This window comes from Leptosomus discolor, chromosome 1 (assembly GCF_034619465.1).
Source record: "Leptosomus discolor isolate bLepDis1 chromosome 1, bLepDis1.hap2, whole genome shotgun sequence".
In the NCBI taxonomy this organism is placed as follows: Eukaryota; Metazoa; Chordata; class Aves; order Leptosomiformes; family Leptosomidae; genus Leptosomus; species Leptosomus discolor.
The window spans coordinates 132,955,394-132,976,954 of record NC_141391.1 but is presented as its reverse complement, the minus strand read 5'-3'; the positions used below and the strand labels follow the sequence as shown (position 1 = coordinate 132,976,954).

The window sequence follows — 21,561 nt, the reverse complement described above, 5'->3', positions numbered from 1 at the left end:
CCAAATGCCTGGGTGTCCAAAGTGGTACTTTTAAAAAAAAAAAAAAAAAAAAAAGCTGAAGACTTGGATAGTCTTGGATAAAGTCCTGATGCCAACTTGGAAAGCTCCAAATTCTTGTAATGTTAAGTCTCAAAGTTGAACTCTGTTTCTATCCAACATATTTCTTCACTTTCAGGTAGGACAAAAAAACTGAGTCAGCCCAAACACTATCAACAAGTAGATCTTGTTCTTCTGTGTCAGCAAATGTTATTAATTTGCAAAATACATACAGTAGAAGCACTTCTATTCTATTGAGACATTTATAGGCAGGAATGGAGGGATCTATTTTTTAATATAACGTATCGTAAAGAAATTCAGTTCACTGTGCAGCCCTTATGCATATATTGCCTAAGGGACTGGGCTATTTTAACAGTAGTGATAAACAGTGCTGGCTTAAAATATCTAAGAGAAAGCCATTGGACATATCTGTCTGTGAACAGCTTTATATTGAGTTTAAACTTGTTTCTATGTAATTTTTAAATGATCAAGCAGGACTTTTTTCAACATACAACTTTTTAAGTAAGCTAAACTAATCTTTGAAAGAGATTTGGCAAAAGCCTTCATAACATATAACAGAAGAAGATTCCATTAATTTTAAATATTAATAGAATTAAAATGTTTGTCTTCAGTATTCTGTGGGTTAATTACCTGCCAAATAAAATAATACTTCCCCTTACCATTTCTAAATGCTTTCTTTCTTTATCCAGGCCTCATTAAGCTACAGAGCATAAGGATCAAGGCCCATCCTTAGACAGCTACACCTGTTTTGCTTTAGTAGGATCAGGAGCATAGGCATAAGTGATTAGGAACATAGAGATGACACACTTTGCTTTAGGCACAAGAGGTGCTATTACTTTTAATATTTATGTAGGTGTATGATTTTGCTGAATCAGAGTTAAACTCCCTTCATTTTCACTATTTCCTGCTCCAAACGAATGTCTAAATTCTGATGATACTGATCTTTGCCCAGGTGCTCTTTGCCAGGCCCCACTGAGATTTGTCAGTCCCTTTTATAGATTATTTTTACAGATTATTTTATAGATTTTTATAAATGAGATTACCTCCTCTAGGCAAGATAAAATTTAAGCAGTAAAATGGCAATGTGTGTGACAAAGAGGTCCAAAATAATCTCTCCCCTTTCATCAGGGAGTCAATGTCTTCAAGTAAGTTGCTGTAGGGGTAACCCTCTAGGTGACATTTAAAAGACTTCATAAACAGCTGAGATGGGGAAGATGGAAAACACTTAAACTTATTTTCTTCGTTGATAGTTTGTGTATTATCTGTTGTTTGGTATGATTTTATTTCTTTTTCTCCACTTTAGGATATGTTCTGGATTCCTTGGAGCATTTTTCGTTTATCTCAATCGCCAAGTGGTCCTATGCGTCCGGCGTTATACATCTCTAAGCCAGTTTCTCACCAAATAGTGAGTACCTCTGAAGATAATGTCCTTAGGGACCGTACTTTTATACCCTACTGGTATTGGATAGTAACAAATGCTTTCTGGAAGCAAGCAGAACTATTTCGACCATAAGACAGTTAAAATATGAGAAAATGAAATTTCATAAGTTATCTGGAAATATAAGAGAATTTGTTCTGTGCTTGATTTTCTTTTTGATCAGCCCAAACAGTTTCAAATAGCTTCTTGATTTATAAGGCAAACTCTGTAATATTCATTAAGAGGACAAGGGAAACTATTGATTGGACAGAAAATGCTTTTAATCAGAAAATCAATGATCATGCTTCTTAAGATCATGCTATTTCTGTTTATTTTTTTAGAATCTGGAAAAACTTAATTCAATATTGTTTATATTTTAAGAAAATTAAATACTACTGAGATCTGACTACGTCTTTAAAATCTTCTCTATTTTTAATCAAAACATAGGCAAAAATGTAAAGAATGTGCTGCGGTATTGCATTTACTACATACTTAGAAACCAAAAGCTGAAACTGATAGTAACCAAATCACAGAATCATAGAATGGTTTGAAGATCATCTAGTTCCAACCCTCTTGCCATGGGCAGGGACACCTTCCATTAGATCAGGTTGCTCAAGGACTCACCTAACCTGGCCTTGAACACTTCCAGGGAGGGGGCATTCTCTGGGCAACATGTGCCAGTGTCTTACTACCCTCACAGTAAAGAAGAAACTTCCTCCTAATATCTAATCTAAATATACCCTCTTTCAGTTTGAAACCATTACCCCTCATCCTACCACTACACTCCCCAGTAAAGAGTCCCTCCCCATCTTTCCTGTAGGCCCCCTTTAAGTACTGAAGACTGCCATAAGGTCTCCCTGGAGCCTTCTCTTCTCCAGGCTGAACAACCCCAACTATCTCAGTCTGTCCTCATAAGGGAGGTGCTCCAGCCCCCTGGTCACCTTTATGGCCCTTCTCTGGACCTGCTCGAGCAGGTCCATGTCTTGCTTATGTTTGGGGCCCCAGAGCTGAACACACTACTCCAGGTAGGGTCTCACAAGAGCAGAGTAGAGGGGGAGAATCACCACCCTTGACCTGCTGGCCACACTTCTCTTGATGCAGCCCAGGATGCAATTGGCTTTCTGGGCTGTGAGCACACATTGCTGTCTCATATTCAATTTTTCATCTACAAGCACCCCCAAGTCCTTCTCCACAGGGCTGCTCTTGATCCACTCATTGCCCAGCCTGTATTTATGCTTGGGATTGCCCCAATCCAGGTGCAGGACCTTGCACTTGGCCTTGTTGAACTTCATGAGGTTTGCACAGGTCCACCTCTCCAGCCTATCCAGGTCCCTCTGGATAGCATCCCTTCCCTCCAGTGCGTCAACCGCACCGCACAGCTTGGTGTCATCAGCAAACTTGCTGACAGTGCACTCAATCCCACTGTCCATGTCACCAATAAAGATGTTAAACAGCACCAGTCCCAATACTGACCCTTGGGGAACGTGACTCATCACTGCTCTCCACTTGGACATCAGGCCATTGACCATGACTCCTTGAGTACAACCATCCAGCCAATTCCTTATCCACCAAGTGGTCCATCCACCAAATTCATGTCTCCCAGGTTTAGAGACAAGGATGTTGTGCAGAACAGTGTCAAACGCTTTGCACAAATCCAGGTAGATGACATCCGTTGCTCTTCCCTTATCCACCATCGCTGTAACCCCATCACAGAAGGCTACCAAATTTGTCAGGCACGATTTGCCCTTAGTGAAGCTGTCACCAACCACCACCTTATTTTCCATGTGCCCTAGCATAGTTTCCTGGAACGTCCACTCCATGATCTTGCTGAATACAGAGGTGAGACTGACTGGCTTGTAGTTCCCCTGGTCTTCCCTTTTTCCCTTTTTAAAAATGGGAGTTATGTTTACCCTTTTCCAGTGAGTGGGAACTTTGCCAGACTGCTACAACTTCTCAAATACGATGGATAGTGGCTTAGCAACTTCATCTGCCAGTTCCCTCAGGACCCGCAGACTCATCTCATCAGGTCCCATGAACTTGTGCACCTTCAGGTTCCTTAGATAGTCTTCAGCCTGATCTTCTCATACAGTGGGCAGTTCTTCATTCTCCCAGTCCCTGCCTTTGCCTTCTGCAACTTGGGCAGTGAAGACAGGCAAAAAAGTCATTGAGTACCTCAGTCTTCTCCATATCCCAGGTAACCAGGTCTCCATTTCCTTCTGGAGAGGGCCCACATCTGACCTAGTCTTACTTTTATCACCAATGTACCTAGAGAAGTTTTTTTTGTTGCCCTAGATGTCCCTGGCCAGATCTAATTCTATCAGGGCTTTGGCTTTCCTAACCTGATCCCTGGCTCCTCGGACAATTTCTCAGTATTCCTCCTAGGCTACCTGTCCTTGCTTCCACCCTCTGTAGGCTTCCTTTTTTTTTTTTTCCAGCTTGTCCAGGAGCTCCCTGTTCATCTACACAGGCCTCCTGGCATTTTCCCCTGACTTCCTCTTTGTTGGGATGCACCACTTCTGAGCTTGGGGGAGGTGATCCTTGAATATTAACCATCTATCTTGGGCCCCTCTTCCTTCCCAAGCAGTTCCTTGAAGAGGCCAAAGTCTGCTCGCCTAAGTCCAGGGTAGCAAGCTTGCTGTGCACCCTCCTCACTGCCCTAAGTATCTTGTACTCCACCATTTCATGGTCACTGCAGCCAAGGCTGCCCTTGAGCTTCACGTTCTTCACTCTCCTTGTTGGTGAGAACAAGGTCCAGCATAGCACCTCTCCTCACTGGCTGCTCTGCCACTTGGAGAACAACTGCCCTGCCCTCCCTTTAATCCTGACCCATAAGCTCTTGGTTGACTCCTCATCTATCCCCAGACAGTGCTCCATGCACTCCAGCTGGTCATTGACATAGAAGGTGACACCCCCTCCTCATCTCCCCTGCCTGTCCTTCCTAAAGAGCCTGCATGCTCCCATTCCTCACTACAGTCATAGAAGCCATCCCACCATGTGTCTGTGATGCCGATAAGATCATAGCCTTGAAGACATGTGCACACCTCTAACTCCTCTTGTTTATTCCCCATACTATGTGCGACTGCATAGAAGCGTTTAAGTAGGGCCTCAGTGAAGCTGACTTGCTGGCTGGGATTCCTTCATGCTGCTCTTCAGGTGCTCTCCTGCTGACCTGTGATCCCTCTCCAGGCTCTGTGCATCTGTTGCTGGCGCTGGCATCAGACTGGTAGGAGTGGAATGGATTTAGGTTCCCCTCCCCCAGCAACTTTATTTTAAAGCCTAATGGTGTGAACTGCGGCATGGAAGAGAAATACAAACCAAAATAAAAATCTTAGCAATAAAGGTTTTACAGGGCACTTGAAGATGCTTTTTTTTTTTTTTTTGCCTTCTCTAATAAAGTTATAACCTCCAAAGTTATAACCTGAAGAAGAAAAGGTGGCTAACCGTAAATGTCTTCAGTCTCTACAGAAAAAATCTGACACTATGAGAATTTTTTAAGTTGAGAGGTGTGAAGGACCTACATTTCTTAGCAAGTTGAAGATCTGAGCAGAAGAAAACCACTAGTTAAAAAGAAGTTCAAACTAACTTAATTTATTATGTGGAAGAAAAATTGTCTTTTTTCATTATGTAGCATTACTCACAAGCATCAGCAGAGCCATCAAACAAAGTTAATAGAGTGGAGCAAAGCCTGAAAAATGGGAATTTACTTTAAACTTTTGACTAATTTCTCAGAATTCTGTAGGTCCTTAGACTGAAAGAAATCAAACATTTTGTCTTCCTAAATACAACAGTATCTCAGCCAGAACTTCCAGTCAGGAACACAGTAATTTATTAGGGGAGATCTGACAAGATTAGTCCAGCATGTGGAGGCAGCCTAGACTCATGTTGTCTTAGTGCCCATGAAGTGTCACAGTGTACCCAGAAACTGTGATTGGAGAGAGCAGTAGAAAAACACAGATGGCTTCAGCCATCTGCGTTCAGATGGCTAGCCCAGCACAGCTAGACCACCGGCCACCAGGGGCACCTTCCCAAAAATTGTGACAGTCAGCAATTCAATGGAAAAAAAAAGTAGGTTTGCTCAGAATAATTAATGCAATGGGGGATGCATGCAGAAATGTATGAAAACCCCCTACATTTAAACACACTAGGACAAGGATACAGTGCAAGGGGGATGAAGAAGAAAGACTGGCATAACCAGGACAAATGGAGGAGGTGCTGGCTTTTGACAATAGGTCAACATATCATTGTAAATACACATCCACCCTCCCCAGGTATTCAAGTTTGCACATTTTGTACATCCCTCTCTCCCTCCATCCCTCCCGTTACATTAATTCTGATGGGAAAAATGGCTTTGCTGACAGTTGAACTCTCTATGAATGTTGATGATCAGTGGAAGAGGGCATTAAATTGCCAGTAAGAGAACTTCAAAGCAATGGATACAGATGTGGTACAGAGTTTTCACAGAAGTAGCATTCATAGTCCTGAAGTGATGGTGCTACAAGAAAAGAATGTGAGATTGTATTTTAATAAACTTTTCTTTCTTTTCAGCCGCCTCATATACCCTGGGGTTATAACCTTCCTTATAGCAACTGTGACCTTTCCTCCTGGATTTGGGCAGTTCATGGCAGGAGAGGTGAGAGTGGGATGTGTATGTGCAAGTCTGTGCGATTCTGCAGAACAGTCTCCCCTTACCCGGTGCGCCAATAACCTTATGTCATGGAAAGGGGAAGAAAGAGGGGAGGAGTTTGGACTGAGGAGGGACTATATTCTGAGACTCATGATCTCTGCCATCTCCTTCATATAAAACTTGAAAAAGTTTCACTCTCCTAAGCAAGTAATAAGGAAGACATGACTCCATGTGTAAAAGTAGTTACCCTTTCAGCAGTTCAGGTAAAGTCCCATCTCTCTTCCTGAAGGTTAAAAATGTGAATTAAGTCTCATAATCATGAATTGCTAAAGTAAAAATGTACTCCACTTTCTTGGAACAGAGGTAGAATATTTACTCCATCTAATATCATGGATCATGCCTGGTTTTTTTGCTGTTTAGTTGATGCCACGAGAAGCCATCAGCTCTCTCTTTGATAACTATACCTGGGCAAAATACACAGGGGACCCTCAGATTCTAGGGAAATCTGCTGCCTGGATCCATCCTAAAGTCAGCGTCTTCATCATCATCCTGCTCTTCTTCCTTATGAAGGTAGGAAACTCAGCTCACCATAACCCTTCTCCACTCAGAGTGAACGTTCTTGATCCTTTATAAAACAGTTTGTGAACTGCCAATGAGGAGCTGCTGGGTATTGAATGAAGCAGTATAAGTGCAATGGGTTCTTACTCTCACATCTTTTGATGTGATGTTTGCCCACCTTGAATGAAAGACTACCAAAATTATTAGGGAATAGTTTCCTGGCCTTGATATAGTGACCTCCTCCACTGCTTCCTAGGTCGTATTCCTCATGCATCCTGCTGAATGACCTCTGGTACCCACTGTGTAGTAGCTGGTAGAGGAGGACTACATAAAGAAAGATTTCTCAAGTTCCACAAAAAATAAATAATTGAGTAAAAAGCTGACAGATAATTTATATATGATCTAAATAAAGTCTGATATGGTCTACTTGATATTCCTGACTACAGATAGGAGACAAATAAGAATACGCAAGCACAATCTACAGTTGCATGAGGCTCAAGTTTTTGCTAGCGGTACTATAATGGAGAAATGCAGTTGAAAACAATTTTGCTCACTTCTTGGAAAGCAACAGCAGATTAAATGTTTTGAGCTGACATGGTCTGCAGAAGTTGCAACTGTTCAATCTCTGAAAGGATCAGCTGTTTAACTGATATATGACAGAGCAAGAGAAGAGATTTGAAAGAAGAAAACATTATATTCCAGTGTTCAAAATACAAGTAGAAAGAAAGAGGGTTTCCTGGAAGGGGGGGGGGGGGGGGGGCAGGGAGGATAAAAGGGTAAAAGTATCATAGAAATGGTGCAGGGGTTTTGTTGCAAGGAACAAAAGAGCTGAGGCCACCTTGCAATATTGGTTAAACATTTCAGTTGATCAAGAATGGACAAAAATGATTGATTGACACAGCCCCTTCCACCTGAAGTAAAACACTGTATCAAATTTTTGACAGGCAGTTAAGGGTTCTGCTTCTGTGATATTTCCAATTATCGTGTACCAAGATGAGATCTCATTTACTTGAACAAAAGAGGGATGGACTATATGGTGTATCTATCCTGAGCCCATCTGTTCTCCTTTGGAAGAGCTGTCTCCTCAGACACTAGATTCATTGCCCTTGTCACATTAGCTAAAGGCTTACTCAACTCATAGATAACTGCTCCAAACAGTTTATTTTCTTCTGTACATATTCAGTTGGAATGGACCACATAAAAAAGAAACTGATGGGCAGTTTTTGACTCTGGCCAAAGACTTGGCCTGATTCTGCACTGCACTATAGTCCCAGTTCTCAGTTGTATTTGGCCTGGGTTTGGTACTGCAAAGACAGATCATAGTTAGCAGTACTTCACTTCTGCAGCTTGCTGGCCTCTGTGGCCAAACAGAAATGCCTCCTCTGGAATATTCAAATGGTTTGTGGAAGGAAGAACAACAGCCAGTATCAAACTGATGGTCTAACCCATCCTCAGAGCATGTTCCTCTACCATGGGCTGAGAAATGCGGTGTTGCTGGCTCTTTGTTACCTTTATAGAGGGGTTTCCTAAATGGCAGGCTGTATCTTGGCTTCATTTTCACTTTTATGCCAACCATCCTATGAAAGTTACAGCAGAAAAGCTGTCCTGAGTGGATTTCCTCTCACCAAACTTACTGTCTGCAGATTAGTATCTCATCTGTCTACAGCTACAACAATGTTGGCAGAGGCATCACCTCCTCAAAGGTGGACCTTGAACCGGAAGGATTTGCTCTCTCTGAGGAGAATATGCTCCTGAAATACCTGAAAGTATTGCTCTTTATGTGCTGGACCATGGCTGTCTCTCTCCTATGGATGATACTGATGCAGCAAGGGACATCTTGCCAGTACATATTTTTGTACAAGCTTTTGAAACAGCATCATTCTCTATGTTTCTCTCAACTGTGGAAATCTCTTGTCATTTTGCCTGTGAAAGTAAGACCACATTGGCCTTTGAGGCTTTTGCAAGATTAGATTGTTGCCTCCAGAAGTCTATATGTGTTGGGCTAAGTCAGTGTTTGAATTGGTCTTAGCAATACCAGGATGGATTTTATCATTTTGCTCAACATAGTGGTGGGACAAAAGGCAACAAATACATGCTGGAATAAAGAAAACTTATGACAGTTGGACTTCAGGAAAAAATTCTCTCCTGTGGGTCAGCAGTGGCAAAAATGCCCAGAAAAGCTGGGGAATTTCCATTCTTCAAGATGCTCAGAATTCACCTGGATAAGGCACTGAGCAACCTGATAGAATTCAGCAATTAGCCCTTCTGGGAGCAGGGAGTTCGGGGAGAGACCTCCAGAGTTCCTTTCAAACTGAAATTTTTCTGAGACTGTGAAATTTTGACAACATTGTTTCTATAAAAACCTAATCTGTTTGGAGCAGTAGAAAATATCAACTTCTGAGGTCCAAGGCAAAGGAGTTTTCGTGTTCATCCATCCCTTTGGTGATTCAGCTTCCCTGACACCACAGCAGTCACCCAGAGGTCCTCTGCAGGGTCCTACAGCACTTCATGTTCTGGATGAACTGCCAAATCCCTCAGAACATGTCTCCTCATGGATTCAGGCTGGGCAGTAGGGTGGGGCTGTAGGAAACGCTATTGCTGCTCAGTAACAACCACATCCTCTGCCTCTGTTCTAGTTCTGGATGTCTGTCATTGCTACCACAATGCCAATCCCCTGCGGAGGCTTCATGCCTGTTTTTGTTCTAGGTGAGTTTCAATCTTGTGTTGCAGCATACAGGTCTGACAGGTGGGGGGGATAAGAGAGACATTGCATATGTACCCAGTAGGTTTCTTCTAGCGGATGAGGAGTCATCACTTGATGTCTATGACAAGCTCAACTGTCCATATACCAGCCTCTGAGTGTCTGCTTTTGTCATTTTCCCACCCCACCCCCCGCCCCCAAACCCAAATGCTGAGGAGGAAATTCCTGTCCTTTTACATAAGGAAAGCCACACTGTGGGGACGCATGCTGAGCATGACCTTCTAATTTCTCTGCCTCTTCACCTACAGAGAAACTTTCATCCTACATTAGTAGTAGTTGCTCCTTTCATCCTTGAAGGCCAACTAGAATAGGTAACCTCAAAACTAGTACCTGCAATGTAATCCACCATTTATTTATTTCTTCTGACTGAAATATGGTAGCATACCTGGTCCCATTTCCATGACTTTCCTGGCTGACATGGCATGCTGTTTCTATATGACATCATTCTTCTCTCCCTATTCCTTTTCCACCCTACCTGGGAAAGGTGCAGCAGCTCTGACAGGAGCAGTGAGCCACACTGTCTCCACTGCTGTGATCTGCTTTGAGCTGACAGGTCAGATCTCTCATATCCTCCCCATGATGGTTTATTGGTTTTTAACTGGTTTTAATTCCAAGTGCAAAAAATAAAGAATACAGAATCATAGAACTGTTATATGCTATATGATGCTAATGTTAAGTAAGAGAGGCTATGTTAGACTAAAGTGTACAAGCTCATGAAGTTCAGCATTAAGTACCCACAGCTCTTAAATGAAACGGTGTGCACTAAGGACCTCTGGGTTCTGGTAGGCAGTTACTGAACATGAGTAAGTAGCATGCCCTTGCAGTGGTGAAGGCTAACCACAAATGAGGCTGTATTAGGAAAAGCCTAGGCAGTAAGGCAAACAAATTGGTTATTTCACGGCATTCAGCATTTTGGACACAATTCTGGAATATTGTGGTATTTTGTGTCCACCAATACAAGAGATTTTAACAAAGTACAATGAGTCCAGTGGAGGTTACTGAGATTGTTGGGGAAATGGAACACAAAACAGAGAAAGAGAGCCTGAAGAAGCTGGGCTTGTTCAGCCTGCAGAAAAGAAGGCCAAGAGGGGACCTAACTGCAGCCTTCATCACCTAATGCAGCAGAGGACGGAGAGGATAGAAAGACTCCTCTTAGAGACACATGGCAAATAGGAGGTAAAGACACAAGTTGCAACAGGGGAAATTCTGATGGGACATAAAAAAAAATATTTCTTTGGTTAAGGTGCTCAGAAAAGCTGGAGAACCTCCATCCTTGCAGACTTTTAAAGTTTGCCTGGACAAGACCCTGGGTGACTTGATTTCACTTTGAAATTAGCCCTGTTGTGAGCAGGGGTCAGAACAAGACCTCCTTTCCCACCTAAACTCTTCTGTAAGCTGTGATTCTAGTGTTTGGACATTCATAGAATGAGCGTGTGAAGGGCCTCAACTGTGATTTGGACTGACATTTTATATAGTCTGAAAATACTTCCTCCTACCTGGGAATCACAAATATTGCTGTTCCCGGTATGCCTAAGTGAAAGAATGAGGGGTCAACTGTATTTACATATCTTAGCATCAGTTTCTTCTTAGAGTCTAACTTCTGTATTTTGTAGCTAACTACTCTGTAGTCCCCAGTGTCATTTTAATGTAAATTTTGATTTTGTTTCTGTTAGAAAATACTCAAGTGATTGCCCAGCACAGCTGCACGGCACAGACTGGGTGTTCCTTAGATGCTAATTCCATAATTATCAGTGATATTTTCCAGGTGCTGCATTTGGGCGTCTTATTGGGGAAATCATGGCATCACTTTTCCCCAATGGGATCCTCTTTGATGGTATTGTTTATCAAATCTTACCTGGAGGGTACGCTGTCATTGGTGAGTCTCCATGTCTTTCTTTTTCTTCACCTGGTCCCATTCCCATGACTTCCCTTGTTGACATGGCATGCTGCTTCTATATGACAGCCTTCTTCTCTCCCTATTCCTTTTCCACCCTACCTGGGAAAGGTGCAGCAGCTCTGACAGGAGCAGTGAGCCACACTGTCTCCACTGCTGTGATCTGCTTTGAGCTGACAGGTCAGATCTCTCATATCCTCCCTATGATGGTTGCTGTCATTCTTGCCAACATGGTGGCCCAGAGTCTGCAGCCCAGCCTCTATGATAGCATCATCCAGGTGAAGAAGTTGCCCTACCTGCCAGACCTGGGCTGGAATCACATAAGGTATAGTAGTAAAACAGAGGTGGAGTTGGGGAGTGGCAAAGAAATAAAGCAGAAGGGGATGAGACCATGGGAGAATAAAAGGTCATGAAAAGAGGGTAGTACTACAAATAAATTAAAAAGGAAGAATAGGCCTGCAGTGAGAAATAACAAGCGGTGGAGTAGAATTGTTCTCTTCTTTTTTCACTGAAAGCCCAGGTTTGAATAATCTGCAACATTACTGAATTTGTATTAATATTGCCAAATTGCTTCAGTCTAAAAATTTAAAAATCAAGTGTCTCATTTCCATTTTTTTCTGAATTCAGTGAGGTTTGGAATTTTTTCTCCAGCAAATGTTTAAAATAAAATTTTATTTGGACATTTTGCTTAAAACAAAATTCAGTTATTCATATACATGTCGTCTTCTCTCTCGTATATATAATATACATAGGTATGTATATATAAAATATCTATACATATATGTATAGATATATGTGTATTTTTATGGTGAAGGGTAACGGAGTGGAATACAACTGTAATGAAAATCCAGTTAAACTGTGTTGATCCTGTTGGAAAGTCCTCTTCTGTCACTCTCACAGAAGATTATTTAGCAACTGTATTGAGAACACTTTTTAAAGTAGTGGTCATTCATATATTTCTTTAAGAAATTTATCTGCTAGACATTTTTAATATGCTAACTCTTCCCCTTATTGTCCATAAATTCACAGCAAATACAATATCTTTGTTGAGGATATTATGGTCCAAGATGTGAAATTCATCTCCTCCAACTGTAAATACCGAGACTTGCAAACTCTACTCCAAAGCACCACTGTTAAGACTTTGCCTTTGGTCGACTCACCAGGTAAGCAGTGTGGAGAATCTGGTCCTTCCCGAAGACTGTCTCAGCTTAAAGAGCCAAATAAACTAGCTCTCAAAATACATGCTGTGAAGGATACAATGTGACCCACTACATAAAAAATCATCCTAAAAATCTTCCGCTATGGATGATGTATGACAGAAGGCTGTTTCAGCTGGTCAGACAGGTAAGCCGGTGTGTGGACAGTGAAGCAGACATAGCAGGTAAGGGAGGTGTATGGGAAGTTTGTGGACTGAACTGTGACAACAGGGAGGGATCTTGCATAAGTAAAGAGCCTGCTTCTGAAGTGGTGCTGAGGACTGGCACAACTCAGGCATGGTGAGCTTCCCACAGCCCCATGGTGGATTAGCAGCAACTAGTGGGTCTGGTCAATGACTTTTGTATAGCTCTAGATAACACGAGTCCAAGCACTTCGAAGAGGTTGGAGGGAGGAAGGGGCAGTGTGTGGCACGGGATATTCAAAACCTTGAAGCGACTTAATGTCTTTTCTGCTCTGTGCTATGCAGAGACCATGATCCTTCTGGGGTCTGTAGAGCGATCTGAACTGCAGGCTCTCCTCCAGAGACATATAAGCCCAGAACGGCGACAGCTCCTCAACAGAGAAATGCAGCAGAAGCTGTCTGAGGCACCCTACGATGGGCACAGCAAGGGACCATGGGCAACCCTGCCAAAGCTGAAGCACGAATCTTTTGCTTATGTTGATGAGGATGAGGATACAGATGAGAAGGGAGAGGTGAGGGAGAAGTGGAGAGACTGCAACAGAGATTGCTTAAGAAGCAGTAAGGCATTTGGAGAGGCTTAGAAAGAAATGACACAGGGTGGACTTTACTTTCTCTCCTTTCCATAACAGCTGTCTCAGTCCCCAAGTCCCACTCCCAGTTACCCAGAGGAGCCCAATGGCCCGACAAGTCCTCTTAAACAAATGCCTGAAACTTTGGAGCCACAGCAACTCCCAGGTATAGTAACTTCTGACATGCCTCAGCCACATCCTAGCCAGCTTGTGGAAGCTTTCATGCTAACTGTGTGTACATGTCTGTGTGAGGTGCTGATTTCCCAGAGACTGAGAAGGAGCTTTCTCTGCTGTTCCTGTATTAAAGGTACTTTGTTGATGCACTTCAACATCAGTGTAACATACCTGGAAATATCTTCTGTTTGTGATCCCTCAGAGAGCACGGCAAAAGTAGGCCCACTCAGGCTGCTCTCACTCTGTCAATACTCCCCGCTCCATCCTTTGCAATAACACCTTCTTGGACATTTTCTGGAGAGTCTGCATGGAAGGGTCCCATCTCTTGCCTCCTTCACCCCATGAATTAGTTTCCCTGATAAAAGCAGCGTAAGAGCTAAACATCTATACATGGTTTTTGAGTAGCTTGGGCTCAGCCACCTCCAAAACTGAACAGCTTCTCCCTTGGACATGCATCTCTTTGATTCATCTACATTAATATGATGGACAAATACTGTTGTATTGTGTTCTTTTTGTGCCACCCCAGTCTATATTAGCTTTACTGACAAGACTGTGCTCATAGCTTATTTCTGAATCATATAGCATATATATTTGATGTTGAGGGGTTTTTTTCCTTGTATGTGCCTTGAAATATGCAGAGAGTGAGTAAGCACAGAGGTGTAGCCCAATCTTGAGAATGAATACAGATGATAGAGCTCTGACTCACTCTTTTAGGCACCCAAAGGTTAGCATGTAATATAGCACATAGCACAGTCTGGTTCCTTAACACCACTGATGTATGACTAAACCTCCAAGGCATAGGAAAATCCACTTTATGATTCCAGGGCAGTAAAGCGGTGGGACAGCCACTCACCTTCCTTACCAAAGCAGAAAAAGAATCACATCAAAACAAGGACAGTGTGTGAGACATTTTACAGGAAGCTAGTACTAAGTGATCCAGGAGTGACAAGAGGAAGTGGAGCAGGGGTGACTTCACAAGGCTTTCCCTGCCATAATTTTTAGTTTGGCTCACAGCTGTTATTGTTTCTGACAACCTTTCTCCACAGCCTTGTTCACTTCACAACAGCTCCAAACCCTATCTCCTCCTCTTTGCTAATTCCTGACTGTCCTGCCTGTGAGACTAATTCTGCAGTCTTTTTCATTCCCACCATTACACTGCTGGCACAACCCACGGACTCCTTACCCCTTTGTACTTGTCACTTTCAGGCAGTTCATAAGTTTTGTCTTTGAAGTAATGTCCAAATTCTCACCCTTTCCATACTCATACGTCAAACCACATTCTCTTTTTGGACTGCAGAAACTTCTCATCACAGCAGTTTATCCCTTGTATCAGACTGTTTGCTGTGTTAGTAGTCTTGCTTCTGTTGTTGGTTTTTTTTTCTTCAGGGACACTGCTGTATGATTATTATCTGCAAGGGATACTTTGTAACGGTTTGTTTCCTCTCCTTGGGGAAAAGATACTGCATGGGAATATTTATTCTGGCATGTCCCGGACACCTTCTTACAAATTGAATGCTATATTGTGACTGGCTCAGCCATGTCCTATGCACCTACTATGTCCCTCATTATTTCCCAGCCTGCCTTGGGCAAGGAGATGGGCACAGAGCTTTGTATTTTTGTCTCTCACTTGTTCTTCTCTCTTATCCATGTGTTTGTTTTCATTCTTCAGGCAATTTCAGGAGTTTGAGGCAACTGATCCAGCAGCTCTTGTGCCATTACAACCATCCACTTGAAACAGAGCGTGCCGTCCAGGTTAGGGATACAGAGAGACTAGCAGTACCCTGAAGAGGGAAGGGAATGCAATGGAAATAGAACCTACTACTCAGAGCCATTACAGACTTGGCCAAAGCATGGACACACTCATGGTCCTGAACTCTGACAGCATCAGTGGGGAACCTTCTTCAAGGAGAAAGGGTGTGATTGTTGTAAAGGAGTGTATATCTTCCTAAAGAGCCATTGATGCTCATGCATCTAGGTTACCATCATGACTGAGCATGGGCATCTTTTTCTCAGTGAACAACTTCATGCTATTTTGTCTAACCTGGAAAAAAGTGAAGTTCTATTCCATTTGACAAACAGTTTTGGCCAGATAAAAACGAAAGAAATGTTTTTGCCCTGTGCCATGTTAGATGCCCATGGGTATCTGACATAGCTGCACAGGGTTGGTGGATATCATACAGAGCCTATGGGAGACCCATCCACTCTAGGGCAGTGGTTGGACCCCATGCAGGATATCTCAGATGATCTACAGTACTACTAGATGACCATGTTTAGGCACTTCAGGTGCTCCATCATCATTCCATAGTCAATCTTCATTGGCAAGGCAAGCACAGCAAGTAGAGTACCCCTTACAATGTATGAGTACAAAGAAGGTCTAAAATCAGCAGTATACTATTTGGAACAAAAAGGGGACCACATGGGGTGAGGAAGCTGTGCAAATTTTTCCTTTCTGTACTCTGTGAAACTGTGGGTTCTTTGTCTGTCCTGAACAGTGTTTTCTCCTACAGGAGCCAGTGGAAGTCATTGACACAATGACGCCAGAAGAGGTAAGACTGGGTGCAGAAAGGGAGTAAGGTTAATTGAGTGCTTCTTTTGCCCATTTCCTATCACTTGCAATACTTCCTGAACTCCAAAAACCTCAGTGATTGCCACATAAGGCCATAGTTAAAGCCATTTTCTTAAGAGTTGCACAGTGGGCAAGTCTCACCCAATAAGAAAAGAGATTGTTCTGCTAGGTGTGCTGAGTAAGGCTCTGAAAAATCTGATCTAGCTTTGAAGTCAGCCCTGTTGCGAGCAGGGTTTTGGACTAGAGACCTCCACAGGTCCCCCCTCACCTAAATCTTTCTGTGGATCTTTGTTGTTCCTTCTTTTTTTTACACAAAGAAACAATTATCTAGCAATGACAAGAGAAAGATGCACTCAGAAAGGAAACCTAAGATACTCCCTCCATCTTTAAGCAGGAAGGAGCAAAACCTCATATTCTCAGAAAACCTCTGAGGTACTGGAATTGCTCTGTTTCCATAGGCAAGGAAGGGATGGGAAACCTGAGGGGTGTGATATAACGGGCAAGATGAATTATCTACACAGGAAGGAAGGAGCATTAACAGGAGAATGGGCCTTGGGTACACAAGACAGCAGCACTGCTGATTACTGTAAGAGTGATTCCTCTTCTTTCCTGTGTCAGATAGATGCTTGGGAACAGGAGGAGCTGAACAAGAATGTGTGCTTTGACAGCTGCCACATAGACCCTGCCCCTTTCCAACTGGTGGAGGGAACTTCACTACATAAGGTAGGTGCAGATGTCTCTCTGAGGCATATAATGTTTTTCTCCACCCTGTCATTGCAAGTCTACAACTCCTATCACCAGATATTTCCACATCCAGCTACAGAAGTCAGTTTGTTCCTATAACCTTCTGTGTGTACCTCCAAACTCCTGCAAAATGGAAGGCTACATGATAAGAAGTCTGAGTGCATTTATTAAAATACCTTTTGGACACCACATAGGATTTTCCAGCCACTACATCAACAGAAGCATTGTATGCCTTGCTGCTGGGGGCATTACATTGTGACTTACACTCTGCTTTGTCATTGTGCAGCACTGGAATGAGTACACCTGGATTTCTCAGAGTGTTTCTGTCAGGGTGTACAGTCTGTCTCAGTGTATGAGAAAAGTTGCCTGAAACCACCGTATATCATAGGCTCTTCATTGAACTGAAGCAGAAGGAAAAAGGAAGCTGGATCACACAACTTCTAGAGTTAGCATAGGATGACTGGGGATAAAAGCAATTGTATATCAGGAGTGAGAGGACTGGGCTTTGGAAAGGGAAAGCAGTCTACTGAAGCAAAAGTGCACAATACATGTTTTTATCAATATTCATGTAACGTGAACAGTCAGCATACGCCTTGCACAAAATTAATTGATTACTGTTATCAAAGGGATAAGATCTTGATCTTTTGCTCAAGATCACTTGAGCAAAGTAATAACAGATTATCATATACTTAAGATGAGTTTGGTGTTTTCTAAAGGGCTGGCTGAAGTAATCTGAAAACCACTAGCATTTATCTTTGAGAATATAGAGGTTACAAGAAATTACACCTGAAGGCTGCAAATGGGGAAAGTTTTATATCTCTCATAAAAAAGAGCAAACTGAAATACTGAAACTGAAATAACAGACAACTGAATTTAACTTGGATGCACAAACAATGCAGGAATAAATAATCAAACTATCTGAGGTATGCATAGTTAGAGCTAAATGTGAGACTACTGACAATGGCAAGAATATCACAGCTTATCATGATCAAATTGTATTTAACCAGTCTGATTTTCTTTTTTACATTAGGGCAAAATGTCTTGTTCCTGAGAAATGAGATTTTCCCTAGTTTACATTTGAACATGACATTCAATATCTCATGTGATGTTAAAAAAAAGGCAAATGGCAGCTGTGAAAGAATGACTTCATGTAAGGCCTCAGGTAAAGTCCAGCTAGAGTTCAGCTTAAAGAACTTGGATGCTGGAAATAAGCCACAGATGAGCGCTGAGAATGCTGAAAGTTTTAGAAAGCCTGATCTTTGAAGAACAGTTAAAATAATGGGATATATTTAGGCTGAAGAAAAGAAGACTGATAGCAGTGTGATATCCTCTCAAGAAGACTTTTTAAGAGAAAGATAATAACTTGTTCTCAGTGTTCTCACTGCACTGGATAAGCAGCAACAAGCTTAAGTTTTGACAGGAAATATTCTGGAACAACAAAAAAATAAATCTTCTAGTGTTAAGGAAAGCATTGGAATAAATAAACTAAGCAGGTTCTGACTTTGCATGTTACTATATGACAGTTTAATTTCCAGCACCAAAATGAAATAGCATCTGCGTAAGTCCCCAAATACACAGGGTGTTGCATGAGAATCTTTGTTTGCCAGATGCAGGATGGGAGTGACCTTGAGAATGTGCTCTCCATCATCAACACACTCCCGACTATGGTTGCATAGCAGAAGGACCAAAGGGTAGTATTTGCTAGCTAGAAAAGTGGAAGGGAAAAGGTAGTTTCTCGCTGGGGTAACTGCAGACTTGTGCACCTTTGTGATTCCATTTCTAAATCCCAGTCCTGGGTCTAGCACCAAGTATCATGTTACCAGTTTTCAAAGTCTCTGAAATGGTCTTTTGTGGTTTTGCTCATAGACACATACATTGTTCTCATTACTGGGCCTCAGCCATGCCTACATAACAAGTATGGGGAAGCTGAGGGGAGTGTTGGCTTTGGAAGAGGTAAGTACATATCCTTTAATCTCCTCCTAATCAACTGCAAATGTCCTGTGGATCATTGCAATAACTTACAGGTGCTGGAAGATCCAGCTGGCAATATATATAACTGCAATTGCTACATTTTCAATCCAGTGTCGAATTCTGAGTCAACCCTTTGGAAGCCATGTAGAGGAATGGATGACTCTATTTCAGAGGAGGCAGCAAATGTTGTTTACAGGGATGTTTGATGGTTCATCCTTTCCATGAACATAGAGCTCTTAACTAAGTGGCTATTACTGGCTCTGAAAGCAGTATGGAATTTGTTATTTACTGTGGAATGAAAAATTACACCAGTGTAAAAGATGATCTCCACAGGCACCAAAGGTAGAGCTGGGAGTCTCTATTTGTGATCCGTTTACTCTGGACAGTAGATGTACTTCTGCTGGGTAGGGCTGGGTCAGCCTCCCTCTCATCCATTCTTTCTGAACTTTTTCTCTTCTCATAGCTCCAAAGGGCAATAGAGGGCTCCACACGCTCTGGGGTTCGCCTCCGCCCACCCCTTGCCAGTTTCCGCGATACCAACCGGACTTCCATCAGCGGTGAGAAGGTCAGTCAGGCCACTCAGGTGTGGAGCCAGCAGGACAACTGCACGGTGGCAGCACAGCAAGCAGCAGACTTGAGCACAGAGAGCCCACTGCCTCTCTGCTTGCACTCCCCTCAGCCCTCACACTCACATGAAGAGGGAGAAGTCCCATGCTCCACTTATGCCACTGATACTGAGTTGGAAGAGATGGAGCTGACAGGGCCAGTTGCTGAAAACATCTCAGACATCCTCAAGGACATAAGCCTACGCTCCACTGACCTGGATGAGGATGAAGATGAGGATGAGGATGTCCCCTTATAGCTGGTGTGAGGGGAGTAGTCCACCACATTCTTCAGTCGAGACAGTCTTCTTGTGTTTGCTCCTCAAAGAGAAGCTTTTGGATGTTCTTTGCAATCCCTACAGAGGATTGATTCAGCTGGGAGAAGGGGCATCAGACTGACCCTTTCTTCTGCTGCTTTCTTTCTGTGCAAAGACTGTTATGCTGTTGGACTATACGGGTGTGTGCAGGAGTCAGATGTGGACTGCAAGGTGGCTAAGGGCAGGCTCATAATGCTAAGACTTCTGCCATATCTACAAAACATGGCAGAAGGAATTGTAATAGGACATGAATACTTCTGGACATAGTCGGGATACCCTGAGTCAATCTGCCATGTGGAAAGTGGAGGAGGAGCAGCTCTTCTCATTCTCCATTGGTGTCATCCTTCCAGTCACACCTGGCCTGCATGCACCAGTATAAATAAACACAGCCAGACCTCCAGCCTAGAAGCATATTGCTGCTTATGATGGAATCCTGCCCATGATGCTGCAGCTCCTTTTCACTAGTTATCTTGTATCACCCCCAAACATTCCCATGTAGAACATTTTTCCTCTTTCTCAATTTTTACTCTGGGATTTTCCTGGATAGGGGTGCAGTTAGGAGCTTCTCCTCTGTCCCTAAGCTGAGCCATGCCCTAAAAACAGATGGGAGGAAAATATTTGATCTATGTCTCATGTCTTGAACTCAGCCAGGGCTCTAAGAAAAGCACTGGAAGGGAGGAAAGCCTCTTTCTTTTCCCATCATCTCTGGAATTTTTAAATAGAAAGGGAAAATCTTAAGAGAGGGTATCCTCAGTGTTGGAGGAAGAGGAGTAAAACAGCATGTATGCACCTATATTTCAAATACCTGTGTTTGTCTCTCTAAATCACTGTTCACAATTTTTACAAAGTTATAGTCTTAAAATATAAGAACGCAAAAAAAAAAAATATGGAGTGTTAGCAGGCTGCCAAGAAATACAGCAGAGGGAAGCCACATTTTCTACACTTGGTAAACAGGTTTCTCTGAGAAAACTCCTGCTCTTTCCTGGTTATTCTACCCTGCCTACTTTCCACATACTTCTGCATACCTCAGATTTGAGAATTCCAGCTCTTACTTTTGCCAGGTTGTCTCCATTGTGTCTAACAGCAGAGACCTCAACCCTTGTCTGAAGCACCCCTCTCTATTCCAGTTCTAACTCTGGAGCAGATCTTGATCTGTATCTTGCAAAAAGATGTCTTGTCAGTTTGTGTCATGCATGCAAAACCTTAGCATCCAAAGATAAGATGTTTGTTTAACTCACTGTCCTTGTGAGGTTTTCTCAGTAAACAGGCAAAATCGAATTCTGTGTATTTTGCAGATTTCCTCTGACATTCTACATCTATTTCTATCATATTTTTGGTGTGTCATGGCACTTAGATGCAGTCCCAAGCAGCCTATTGGATGTTTCCACTTACCAGCAACAGAGGATAAATCCAGGCTCTAAGAATATGTTCTCAGGGGTATTCTCCTGAATGTCGGGCCACATCTCCTTTCCTGATAGTAGTACAGCATTACCTAACTCACACTGACCAGTTTCATTCACTTTAACAGGTATTTTTTCATAACCTGTCTCAGGAGCAAGTCAAAAATATCATTACCTCTAACGCACTCTCCCTAGGAAAATTCCCTCCTGGCTTTAATTCCAAGGACTGACCTTGCACCAATTCCTCTCTGATGATGCTCATGGGTGGGAGAGTCTATGACAAGCTTATAGTAGAGGGAAGCCTCCCCAGCTAGGCTCTTGAAGAGCGAGAGATGTATTTTTGCTGTCTGGAATTCAGAGCCCACCAGTTCCATGTTGTCTTTGACACGTGATCCCCCTCTAAAAGCTAACTGGGGACAGCCTTTCCCTGCCTAAGCGATCTTCAGTCCTCCAAGGGTCACCCTGTCCTTGTGAGAAGGTGATCTGAGAGCAAGTCACTTGTTCACAC

The 21,561-nt window shown here is 42.7% G+C and overlaps 1 protein-coding gene across 1 annotated transcript in view; it reads left to right on the top strand.

The window, feature by feature from the left end:
• Positions 1-19,596, top strand: part of CLCN1 (chloride voltage-gated channel 1) — a 48,706-nt gene extending 29,110 nt beyond the window's left edge. The window contains exons 12-25 of the mRNA XM_086460773.1: positions 1,361-1,462; positions 6,020-6,104; positions 6,519-6,668; positions 9,293-9,362; positions 11,183-11,293; positions 11,423-11,636; positions 12,341-12,474; positions 12,996-13,222; positions 13,340-13,445; positions 15,123-15,205; positions 15,961-15,999; positions 16,638-16,742; positions 18,630-18,716; positions 19,198-19,596. Of these exons, the coding sequence (XP_086316899.1) occupies positions 1,361-1,462; positions 6,020-6,104; positions 6,519-6,668; positions 9,293-9,362; positions 11,183-11,293; positions 11,423-11,636; positions 12,341-12,474; positions 12,996-13,222; positions 13,340-13,445; positions 15,123-15,205; positions 15,961-15,999; positions 16,638-16,742; positions 18,630-18,716; positions 19,198-19,596 (1,912 nt within the window). The remainder of the gene's footprint in view (positions 1-1,360; positions 1,463-6,019; positions 6,105-6,518; positions 6,669-9,292; positions 9,363-11,182; positions 11,294-11,422; positions 11,637-12,340; positions 12,475-12,995; positions 13,223-13,339; positions 13,446-15,122; positions 15,206-15,960; positions 16,000-16,637; positions 16,743-18,629; positions 18,717-19,197) is intronic.
• The last annotated feature ends 1,965 nt before the right edge of the window (positions 19,597-21,561 follow it).